This window comes from Gossypium arboreum, chromosome 6 (genome assembly GCF_025698485.1).
Source record: "Gossypium arboreum isolate Shixiya-1 chromosome 6, ASM2569848v2, whole genome shotgun sequence".
Taxonomy (NCBI): Eukaryota; Viridiplantae; Streptophyta; class Magnoliopsida; order Malvales; family Malvaceae; genus Gossypium; species Gossypium arboreum.
The window spans coordinates 137553712-137566526 of record NC_069075.1 but is presented as its reverse complement, the minus strand read 5'-3'; the positions used below and the strand labels follow the sequence as shown (position 1 = coordinate 137566526).

At 36.3% G+C, this 12815-nt stretch overlaps 1 protein-coding gene across 1 annotated transcript; it reads left to right on the top strand.

Moving 5' to 3' along the window:
* Positions 1-2084: 2084 nt before the first annotated feature.
* On the top strand, positions 2085-5419 carry LOC128294032 (uncharacterized). Its single transcript, XM_053029604.1, is given in 2 exon segments — positions 2085-5322; positions 5325-5419. Coding segments are annotated over 2 exon segments (3129 nt in total). The 5' UTR covers positions 2085-2288.
* The last annotated feature ends 7396 nt before the right edge of the window (positions 5420-12815 follow it).

Below are 12815 nucleotides of genomic sequence, written 5' to 3'. Positions count from 1 at the left end.
CTGGGAGGAGATGATGAAGAGAGGTATGTTGACCTCTAAAAATACGAAAAAAAGAATGTAGGACTACGGTGAGTTCCGTGAAGATGGTGAGGAATTCAAGGCTTTGGTGCAAGGCTTCATAGACAACAAAGAGCTACAGGTTTATGAAGGTAGCTCTAGTGAAAAGCAAGTATGTGTGCTGGAAAATGAACAGCAAAGAACCAGCAGACCAAGGATCATTATCTCCTTGCTAGGGAATAATGAAATAGAGGCACCAGCAGTGCCCAAGGTTATTATCCATACACCTACTCCTTTACCTTACAAGGATAGCAAGAAAGTACCATGGAGTTATGATCAGGCGTGGCGGCTTGGGAGAAGGAAACATAGCCAGCGCATCTAAAGATGTACAAGAGGAAGGTTCCCATACGCGAAGTGGAAAGCTTTATGATATGGGGGACGTTAGAGCGGAGCCCACAAAATCCAAGAATGCTGAAATTGAGAAAAAGAGTGAAGTACCTATTAACGAGCCAGTAAGGGAGGAGGAAGCTAAGGAAATTTTAAAGTTTCTTAAGCATAGTGAGTACAGTGTGGTCGAGCAGTTGCTTAAGCAACCAGCGGGCATATTGATTTTAGCCTTACTGCTAAGCTCTGAAGTGCATCGAGAAGCGTTATTGAAGGTACTCAACGAGGCATTTGTCACTCATGATATATCTGTCAATAAGTTGGACTGGCTGATAAATAACATCAATGCTGATAATTTCATCTACTTCAATGATGATGAAATTCCACCTGGGGGCATAGGGTCAACTAAGGCTTTGCACATCACCACTCGTTGCAAAGGATACACGCTTCCAAGTGTACTCGTTGATAATGGGTCCGCTTTGAACGTCCTTCCATTATCCACATTGAACAGATTACCCATTGACAGTTCGCACATGAAGACATGTCATAATGTGGTAAGAGCCTTTGACAGAACTGAAAGGAAAGTAATGGGACGAATTGACATCCCTCTGGAGATTGGACCAAATACGTATACAGTTGACTTCCTGGTAATGGATATCAAGCCCTTCTATAATTGTTTGTTGGGGAGGCCATGGATACACTCGGCAGGAGCGGTGCCTTCTTCACTGCACCAAAAATTGAAGTTGGTGATAGATGGATTCTTGATAACCATCAATGCAGAGGAGGACATCATAGCAGCCGTCACTAGTAAGCCTCCTTATGTGGAGACAAATGAGGAGGCTATTGAGTGTTTTTTTCGTTCCTTGGAAATTGTTAATGCTACCTTCATTTCGGAGGGAAGCAAGGTGCTGGTTCCCAGGATGTCTAGAGCAACAAGGATGGCCCTGCAAATAGTGATGGGGAAAGGAGCATTGCCAGGAAAAGGACTAGGAAAACAATTACAAGGAGGGATTCAAGTCCCAAAATTGACGGAGAAGAAAGATTGCTTTGGTTTGGGTTTTAAGTCAGACCATAAACAAAAGAGACAGGAGATGGAAAAGTGTCAAGCAAGAAGGAAGGCGCGTTTGAACGGAGGAGAAGTAGAGTGGGAACTGATGACATTCCCACCTATATCCAAAACCTTTAAGTCAGGAGGGTTGCTAGTAGAAGAGAGTCATCAAATCAATGTTGTACATAATGAGTGGTTTGGACAAGAAAACCTTGGGAGTATTCACCCTTACGAACCGGGGAGCTCTCTGAACAATTGGACTGCGGAAGATCTTCCTGTAGTCTTTAGAAATTTTTCAGAGTAATTCTCGAAACATGTTTATTACTCTAGGGCCTAGGAGTAGTAAGATTACATTTGCAAAAATAGGCTTATGTTCATCTATTATTATTCAAATAAAACTAACTTTTACCAATTGAAAAGAGTATTGTCTCATTTTTATCAACCAATATTCCTTTAAATTCTAACAATTCTTATTCTTTTATTCATAGCACATAAACGATCATTCTCAAATTCATTCATTCTTTGTATATTCTTTCATACCCCTCACAGGTCTCTAGATATCAATGATATGAGCGCTAATACTGCCGCTCCTGATTTCTCTTGTGAGCAAGACATGTGTTTAGAGGAGTCTCAGGATTTTGAAGATGTTCAAGATTGTGACGTATCTCTCGATCTATTAAGAATGGTAAAATAGGAGGAGAAACATATCATGCCACATGAAAAAGAGGCAATAGAGAATATAGCCCTAGAGGAAGGGAAGGAGGTGAAAATTGGAACACTGATCGCTAATGACACAAGGCGTAGCTTGATTGAGTTGCTTTAGGAATTCAAGGATATCTTTGCATGGTCTTATCAGGATATGCCCGGATTGAGTACTGACATTGCAGTACATCGTCTTTCGATAAGACAAGAATATAGACCGGTCCAACAGAAGTTGCGAAGGATGCGACCAGACATTGTCCTGAAAATAAAAGATGAGGTCAAGAAGCAGTTTGATGCAGGATTTCTGCAGGAAGTGAAGTACTCTGAATGGGTAGCTAATATTGTACCAGTCCCTAAGAAAGACAGGAAGGTACGAATGTGCGTTGATTACAAAGATCTAAACAAAGCAAGCCCAAAGGATAATTTTCCTCTGCCACACATCGACACTTTAGTAGACAACACAGCGGGATATTCGTTGTTCTCCTTCATGGACGGCTTCTCAGGATACAATCAGATAAAGATGCATCCAGAGGATATGGATAAAACTAATTTCATAACATTGTGGGGCACCTTTTGTTATAAAGTAATGCCATTTGGGTTGAAGAACGCAGGGGCAACATACCAACGAGCCATGTTAAACTTGTTTCACAACATGATGCATAAGGATATTGAGGTATACGTTGATGATATGATCGCCAAGTCGCGAACAGAAAAAGAACACATTGAGGTCTTGAGAGGATTGTTCTTAAGATTGAGAAAATTTCAGTTGAAGCTCAATCTAGCAAAGTGCACCTTTGGAGCCAGATCGGGGAAGTTATTAGGCTTCATAGTCAGTGAAAAGGGAATCAAAGTTGATTCAGACAAGGTCAAAGCCATACGGGAGTTGCCTCCACCACGTACTCAAAAAGAAGTTCGAGGATTCCTAGGAAGGTTGAATTACATTGCTCGGTTCATTTCACAATTGACTGAGAAATGTGATCCTATCTTTCGTCTCCTCAGAAAGCACAATCAAGGTGCTTGGGATGAAGAATGCCAGAATGCTTTTGAGAAAGTCAAGCAGTATTTGTTGAATGCTCCAGTGTTATCTCCGCCTAGTCCAGATAAACCGTTAATACTATACTTGTCAGTGTTCAGCAATTCTATGGGATGTGTGCTTGGTCAGCATGACGAGTCAGGGAAAAAGGAAAAGGCAATTTATTATCTCAGTAGGAAATTCACTGACTGTGAAATGAGATATTCGCCAATCGAAAAATTGTGCTGTGCGTTGATTTGGACCACACGGAGATTAAGACAGTACATGCTATACCATACAACTTGGCTCATCTCAAAATTAGATCCATTAAAATACATGATGGAATCAACGGCTCTAAATGGAAGAATGGCGAAATGGAAAATTTTGCTTTCAGAGTTCGATATAGTCTATGTAAGTCAGAAGGCTATCAAAGGAAGTGCGGTGGCAGACTTCTTGGCCAGTAGAGCTTTGGAGGATTACGAGCCATTGAATTTTGATTTTCCAAATGAGGAGCTAATGTGTATAGCAGCAACTGAAGATTCGCCATGGAAGCTAAATTTTGATGGGGCTTCTAATGCAGTCGGAAATGGAATTGGGGCAGTCTTGGTATCCCCGAATGGCGACCATTACCCGTTCACGTGCAAGTTGGATTTTGACTATACAAATAATATGGCTGAATACGAAGCATGCATCATGGGGCTCCAAGCGGCCATAGAAAGAGGCATAAAAACCCTAGATGTATATGGAGATTCTGCGTTAGTAATCTATCAGCTAAGAGGTGAATGGGAGACAAGAGACTCTAAGTTGATCAATTATCGAATGGTAGTTTTGGGGTTACTAAGAGAGTTCGATGACATCACCTTCAACTATCTCCCACGAGATGAGAATCAGATGGCAGATGCTTTAGCAACCTTGGCTTCAATGATTAAGGCAAATAAAGAGGAAGAGATGAGACCAATTCAAATGAGTGTCTATGAATTTCCAACTAGCTGTTGTAACCTTGAAGAGGAAGAAAAGGATGACAATCCTTGGTATCAGGATATATTGCGATATGTAAGAGATCGTAAATATCCAGCACAGGCATCTGAAAATGACAAACGAACCCCGAGAAGATTAGCTTGTGACTATGTTTTGGACGGGGATGTTCTGTACAAGAGAAGGAAAGACCAAGTACTTTTGAGATGTGTTGATGCTGTGGAAGCCAAGCTAATTCTAGAAGAGGTCCATGAAGGTGTATGTGGTACGCATGCAAATGGGTTCACGATGGTAAGACAAATCATGAGGTTTGGCTATTACTGGGCCACTATGGAAGGAGACTGTATCAATTATGCCAAAAAATGCCATAAGTGTCAGATTTATAGGGACAAAATTCATATACCACCCTCACCTTTACATGTCATGACGTCTCCATGGCCATTTTCCATGTGGGGCATAGATGTCATCAGACCAATATCGCCGAAAGCTTCGAATGGACATCAGTTTATTTTCGTAGTTATTGACTACTTTACAAAATGAGTAGAGGCTGCTTCTTACGCAAATGTTACCAAGTCAGCTGTAAGTCAATTTTTGAAGAAGGAAATCATTTGTCGGTATGGAATGCCTGAGAGGATCATATCCGACAATGCGTTGAATTTGAACAACAAAATGATAGCAGAGGTTTGCGACCAGTTCAAAATCAAGCATCACAACTCTTCACCCTATCGTCCAAAGATGAATGGGGCAGTGGAGGCTGCCAATAAGAACATTAAGAAAATAGTGGGAAAGATGACTGAGACTTATAAGGATTGGCATGAAAGGCTACCGTTTGCACTCTTGGCTTATCGAACATCTGTTAGAACTTCTACTGGGCCAACTCCGTTCTCATTAGTTTACGGGATGGAAGCAGTTTTACCTATTGAAGTGGAAATACCTTCTCTCCGAATTTTAACAGAGATAAAGTTAGATAAAGCTGAATGGGTTCAGTCTCGATATGACCAGCTAAACTTGATTGAGGAAAAGAGGCTGAAGGCTATCCGACATGGTCAGATGTACCAGAAGCGTATGATGCAAGCTTATGATAAAAAGGTTCGTCCAAGGGAATTCCATGAGGGGGACCTTGTGCTAAAGAAAATCCTCCCAATTCAGAAGGACTTTAGAGGAAAATGGATGCCAAATTGGGAGGGGTCATACATCGTGAAGAAGGCTTTTCTGGTGGTGCATTGATTTTGACAAAAATGGATGGAAAGAGCCTACCCAATCCGGTGAACTCAAACTCAGTCAAAAAGTACTTTGTCTAAAAGCGAAAAGAATCCAAGGTGAAAACCCGCAAAGGGCGCCTTGAATTTAAAATAAAAATGGAGAGGCCAAGGTGAAAACCCACAAAGGGCACCTTGTGACCAAAGGGATTTTGAGTTGAAAACCTGAAAGGGCAGCTCAAATTTTGAAGGGCACATAGCAACCTTGCTATATTTGACTTGACAGAGAGTGAGGCACAGTGTACATTGGGGCATCAACAAAGTACTTTGGATCTTTTAAACACATGTCGAACAAAAAAAAAAGGCTTCGGGGAGCTAATGTATAGATGCTCAAGCGGCGATATTTAGAGCATCTGATTTTTATCCTGTCTGCTATCTTTAGATTATATTTCTTCTTAAAGATATGCTATCAGACTTATTTCCTTTGTACTGTTAACAATTCGAATCCAATTATTCTTAAAGATTTACTCATCTTCTGATATTTTTAAAGAATGTTGCATTGAAATAATGATAGATGAACTAAAAGTTTCACAAACGAAGTTTTGCACATTACTTTGGAATTTCAAGATAATGCAAGAAACTAAAACAGGACAATTGTTTGAGAAATTTACGTAAGTAAGGGATGAAGGAACTCGAGGGATTTCTTTCTTCCAGTCCAAAAAGAAATGGATGATTCAATTATTACAGACATCCTCAGTAGATCATAGCATTGGATGAAGGCCTACAAGCTGAAATTTTGAGACAGAAAAATGAAGGAATGAATAATGACACCTGAGATAGGGGTCATATTCACAGCACTTTGCATCATAACATGTTAAGGACATTAGACTCATTTCAATCATAGCATACTTAGGCATAGGCACTTACTCATTCTACAGGTCATATCCTTTAGAGGACAATGAAGATCAAAGATTTCAACATGGCATCCCTGTGCTTATGGGAAACAAATTGAAAATAGCAGATCTAACCTTCAGATGTTTATACTGAGGCAAATCTAAGATGATTGGGTATTCTTGTGTTTACAAGGAACAAATCGAGGACATAGCAGATATGACTCTCAAAAGTTCTCAAATGTAGCAGATCTAACCTTCAGATGTTTATACTGAAGCAGATCCAAGATGATTTGGTATTCTTGTGTTTACAAGGAACAAATCGAGGACATTGCAGATATGACTCTCAAATGTTCTTAAACAAACTCAAGATGGTTTGGCATCCTTGTGCTTACAAGGGACAAATCGAGGACATAGCAGATTTGATTCTCAGACGTTCTCAGATATAGCAGATTTAACCTTCAGATGTTTATACTGAAGCAGATCCAAGATGATTTGGTATTCTTGTGTTTACAAGGAACAAATCGAGGACATAGCAGATATGACTCTCGAAAGTTCTCAAATGTAGCAGATCTAACCTTCAGATGTTTATACTGAAGCAGATCCAAGATGATTTGGTATTCTTGTGTTTACAAGGAACAAATCGAGGACATTGCAGATATGACTCTCAAATGTTCTTAAACAAACTCAAGATGGTTTGGCATCCTTGGGCTTACAAGGGACAAAATGAGGACATTGCAGATATGACTCTCAAATGTTCTTAAACAAACTCGAGATGGTTTGGCATCCTTGTGCTTACAAGGGAAAAAACGAGGACATAGCAGATATGATTCTCAAAAATTCTCAAATAGATCAAGATGATTTGGCATCTCTACAAATCGAAGAAGCAAATTTTGCGAGAAGCAAATTGAAAATTCAAGGTTTGGTGAGCCCGGGCAAAATTGGCTCTTTTATATCTTTGCTTTATTCTTGTTATACAGCAATGAGCAAAGAGGGGCAGCTGTAATACCTCAATTTTGCCCGGCCCATTGGAAGCCAAGGCATAATCCAAAATTTCAAAATATAAAGTCTCTTAACAGTCCTTTACCCAAATACAAAAGCCTAAACGGCAGGCCCAAATTCAAGAGGCCTTACCCAGTTACAATAACCAGTAGGCCCACTATTACATCCTACCCAGATACACTAAAACTAAGACCCATTACAACAGACACAAGTGGACCCAGGACAAAACGGGCCCAAGTGGCCCAGCTTGTTACACCAAGGCATGAAACCCTAGGGTTTCTACCTTTCTCCTTGCGCCGCAAACAGAAGGTTCCAGAAGCCAAGCCTCATAACTCTTCAGCTCCTGCTGTTCCAGCTACCCGTTCAAGGTCATGATTCCAGGCCTCAAGTCACGCCGAGATCAACGCCACCAGTGGACCATCGTCAGGCCTTTGCCATTGTCAGATTTTTCACAAGTACTTGCAAGAAAAGGAAAGAAAATCACAGTAGATATGCGAAGCAAATACGAAAAGAAATCGAAGATTTCTTTCCAAAACTTGTAGTAGTAGAGGCTATAAAGCTTTCTTTTTAATCTGTAAAAAGACACACGAGGCAGAGACAAAAAATATTGTACACAGAGTTTTTTTTTTTGCAATAATATACTAGAGATCTTTTACAGAAGACAAAGGTGACATATTTTTATTTTCGTTTCATTCTCTTGATCATGAGTTTATGCATATAATATATTAAATAGATAGAGAGAGTATACCTGGAGAGTCACCTTGAAAAGCAAAACTTTTCAAGTTCCGACCATCGTGTGTAGCGAGTCGGTGGCGGCGCGTGGATCTCAGCGCGGACGTCCGATGACCAGAGCTGATCGGCTAAACGCCAGAGCTCAGAGGACCAGGGATCCTCTTCAGAGGATTTTTCTTTGTTTTTTTTAGAAACTGGGTTTCTAAATGATTTTAAAGCTGAAGATTTGGCTTATATAGCCCTGTCAAAACGACAGCGTTTTAGACCCTCAGGATCCGCGTGTTGACCCGATTACCCGGGGAGGATCCGCGCGTTTTTATAACTGGGTTAATTGCTCAATTAGTCCTTTTGCTCTTTTTTGCGTTTACAATTAAAACCTTATTTTATGATTCGACCTTGCTATTTTATTTTAGTTTTAATTTGGTCCTGACAGTTGTTAAATCCTATTTTGAGAAACGTGGCCATTTTGGGAATAGGGCATTTTGCCCAGTGAGTCCCTCTAATTTTACGCGCATTTTAAATAGGGCCTCAATTGAGTTTTGTTTCTTTGAAATTTACCTTGTAATTTTGTTAAACTTTAAATTTAGTCCTATATTTATTATTCTATATATATATTTTATTATTTGTTTTATTTTAATTTTACTTTTATATTATATATTATAAAATTATTTTATTATAAGTATTATTTTTAATTATATATTATTATTACTTATTACGTATTATTTTTCTTAAATATTATTTTACATCTCTTTTATATATTATTATATTTTCACATATTTTATATTTATTAATTATATATATATATATATATTGTTTTGTATGTTACTTTATATCATATCTATTATTTTTCTTATATGTTTATATTCCATTTTATTATATAATCTTTATTATGTTTTATTTTTATATTATTTATTGTTTTTTTATATATTATGTATATTATGTATCGCAAATTATATTATTTATGATTATATTATATATATTATTTTAAAATGTAAATTATTATTGTTAAATCATATTTTTTGACTTACATTATATACACATTTCATTTTTTATTTATTTACTATACATATATTATTTCATTTTAAACTAATATTGTTATATTATGAAATCTCTTACATACTTTCAAACCAATAAATTATTATATAATTATTATTCTTTTATTCTTGCTACTATGTTATTATATTATATATTAAATATTATTGATATGAAATGTCTTGTTTTTAATCGTATGTATATTTTTGTTAGCAATCAATCATTTTTAGTTCTTCTATATGTTTGGTATTATATGTATCATGTATATGTTATTTTATAATTATAGGCCTATTGACACTACATTTATTCTATTTGTATATCATGCATTATTTGATTATATTTGATTTTATATCACGCATCATTTAAATTTTGTTTCATATGTTTATATATTTTGTTTATTCATTCTCAATACATATTATATATCTTTGTATGCATATTATTAATCTAATGCACGTTCTTTATATCATTGCCATCATTTTGTTTAAATGCACGTTTTATTTACCAACTACAATAATATGTTACTATGTATGATTTATAATGCAATACAATTCCCTATGCATCATCTTTAAAAGACAAGGTTCCAAAAATTACAAAAAAAAAAAGGCAATGCTTGGTGTTTGGAAATTTCGAAAAAGTAGTGCTCTAACTTATTGGGTTGCGACTTTTCTCGTTAAGTTCGAATAGTCAAGCACCCTTCTAAGTTTTTAAAGGTTTTCAAAACGTAAGCGACTGTCTTGGAACTGCAAAGCGATATGTCCTAACTTACTGGATGTAGCATTTTGTCGTTTCAAGATGGGGATTTCTAAAACGGCTAACTTAGTGTCAATACTTTGATACAAGTGAACCCAGATTTTCAAAAATCAAAATATTTTAAAGAGGATTACATCTTAAAATCTTTAAAATCTTCGACATTAAAGACACTTGATAATCAATTAGGTACCAATTTTTGGGCGTTACGAGGGTGCTAACCCTTCCTCATACGTAACCGGCTCCGAACCTATTTTCTGATTTCGTAGACCAAAACTAATGATTTTAAAACAAAACATTTTATAAGGTGATCCAATCACACCTAAAAAGATTGGTGGCGACTCCCGTTTTCGTTTTTTAAAATCGATTCCCATTTTCCAAAACTCGATTTGAAAATGGTTTCGACAGTCTGCTTCTCACTCAGCCCCTTGTCCTGGTCTGCATTCAATCTCCAACTTCATTAGACAAATTATTTTGGTAGAATGGTGGTTGTAACTTTTGGGTAGAAAGAGAACACTTTAAGATGTTGGCAATCGGACACAAGCAAGTCCTTGATGTTATCTTCCAAAGGCCACTATGTGAATGAAATAAAAGTTGATGGTATATGGAAAAAACAATAATAGCAAAACAATTTACTTAAAGAAAAAAGCACAATTGGTCAAAGAGAAAGAGTTCAAAGAAATTGCGCTTTAATCTTTACGTGATAAACAACAAAACAATTTACTTAGAAAAAAGCTAGAATTAATCGTTCTTCTCGGCTTGAGGCATGGTGGTGATGGTTTTAGTTCTTTGGATTGTTCAGCTCCATTTCTATTTATTGCTTTGTTTTTCTCTATATGCGGGGTGATTTGTTCCTTTGTACCCTGTTTTGTACCATTGATATGTGGAATGTTTTTCATTAATGAATTCTAAATTATTGGCTGGACAAATATATATTATATTTAAGATAAGATGAATTAGTTTATTTTCTTGTTAGATTCATACCATGTTTTTGAAATGTGGCTTAAAAAAACTTGGAAATATTGACTCGATGAATGACTTTTTATTCATAAATATTAGTCTCTTACAGAAAACTTTAAGACCCAGAAACAAAGCAAAACAAAAACAAAATGATGAAAACCGATCAAAGCCGACATACAAAAGACTTTAGACTCAGAAAGAAAGCAAAACAAACACAAAATTATCTGAAACACCTAACCAAACACAAACATTAATTAACCCCAAACAAAAGGATTGAAAAGAAACAATTTGTTTTGCCTTATTCCATTGTTAGAACTATCATAGCAGAACATCATTGTGTCCAAATCCTCCATCATGCTCCACAAGTTGTTATCTATTATGGGTTTTACCAGTTATGAGTTAACCTATTTCAATCGTTGGCAAACATGTATCACTAGTTAATATCAATGAATTACAGTATCAAATGAAAGCAAATATATATCAAAAGGTGGCGGCTAGATCTCTCTAGTGTAGAGAGTACAAGTACTATAGAGAGGATTAGGGTTAAAGAGCTAACTGACGAATTTTGTTCTTCAGCTTCTCATTCTCTTAAAAAATTAGAAAGTTTTCAAGTCGAAGCTCCTGAAATAAACGAGAAATATTTTCAGTTAAAACATTTTTTTTTTGCCAACTAAAGATTTGGATACAAATATATTACCTACAACTCACTATTGACAGATGTAACAAGTAGGAAAAAATGAGGATCCAAAAGGAAAAGGAAATAAATATATAGTTAGAACTTGAAAATAAATTAAGATTTACAATCAGGATTAATATTTAAGTACTCACTCAGTCAATCGGATGATAATATGTTACTGAAAATTTTAATCTTTATATAAGGGGTAAATAGTAGATTTGGTTGGGTTGCAAGATAAACCTGGTTAACATACTATCTAGTCCCCCAAATACAGAGACCCGAAATTCCAGTTGCATGATCTACTGTTTCACGTAAATGGCATCATGCAAAATCTTAGTTAAAATAATATCTACTTAAAAAAAATTATAATAAAGAGATGATTATTGAATTGATAGACTTATTATTAAAAAAATCATCCACCAATTCTTCTTGTTTTTTGTCTGCAGAGTCTTCATCTCCAACATATTCATCAGTTTCATATTCACTATAACTATCATCATTACTGTTCTAATATAGAACCACCACAACAAAAGAAAAAAAAATCAAAGCAGAACTAAAAAAGGCTTCTTTAAAAATAAAAGCAAATATATATATAACTTCATCAGACCAACAACCAAGAGTTTACACAACATTATATTAATGTTTTCGAAAGCATAAATAAATTGTTATATGAAGAAAAAAAGGATATGCATATGTTTATGTATATGTATATGTATATGTATATAATATACCTATTGACAGGGAATCGAGGTTGTGGAAGGAGCACATTTAGGTTTGGGCTAGGCATGTGGTTTGCCTTTGAGGGTTGAGACTCCTCTTGAGGAGAATTCTCCTCCTTGCTATTGGCTAGTAACTCACTCATGGATGAAAAACAAGGAAAGAAAGAGGGGCTGAAGCTTTGTGAGTAGTGGAATGAAGCATATTGGAAGAAAAACCCTTACTTTTAAAGAAGAAATGAAACGTCATGTCTTGTTAGGTGTTCGCTATGTATGGCAAGTTTCACATGTTACTTGCCCTTTTTTTCAAATTTTGCTTGGGTACACTCAATTTTTTATTCTTTTGAAGTATTTAGATAATTGATAACATTATAGTATTAACGGTCATTTGTTATCTCTTTTAATAATATCATCTGCATTCTTTGAATTAGATATATCTTTTTGAAAGTACAATGTTGTAGCACCCCAAACCCGGCCCAGAAGTTATGGCCGGATCCTGCATGCCACATCAAAAACGTAAAAAAAAATTTCCATTCTAAGTCCAGAAAATCGTACTTGATGTTCAAAAGATTAATTCATTAAAGGTTAAAGTGAATGGAAGTCATGCACCGTAGAAAACCGGAAAGAGGTGGTGAGTCCATCGGATCGCTAAGTACCAAGCTCCTTCGGATCCAATCCTAGACATGCATACCGCCATTGCCACACCTTAACGTCATGGATATTTCTAGGAAACCGATTTGATT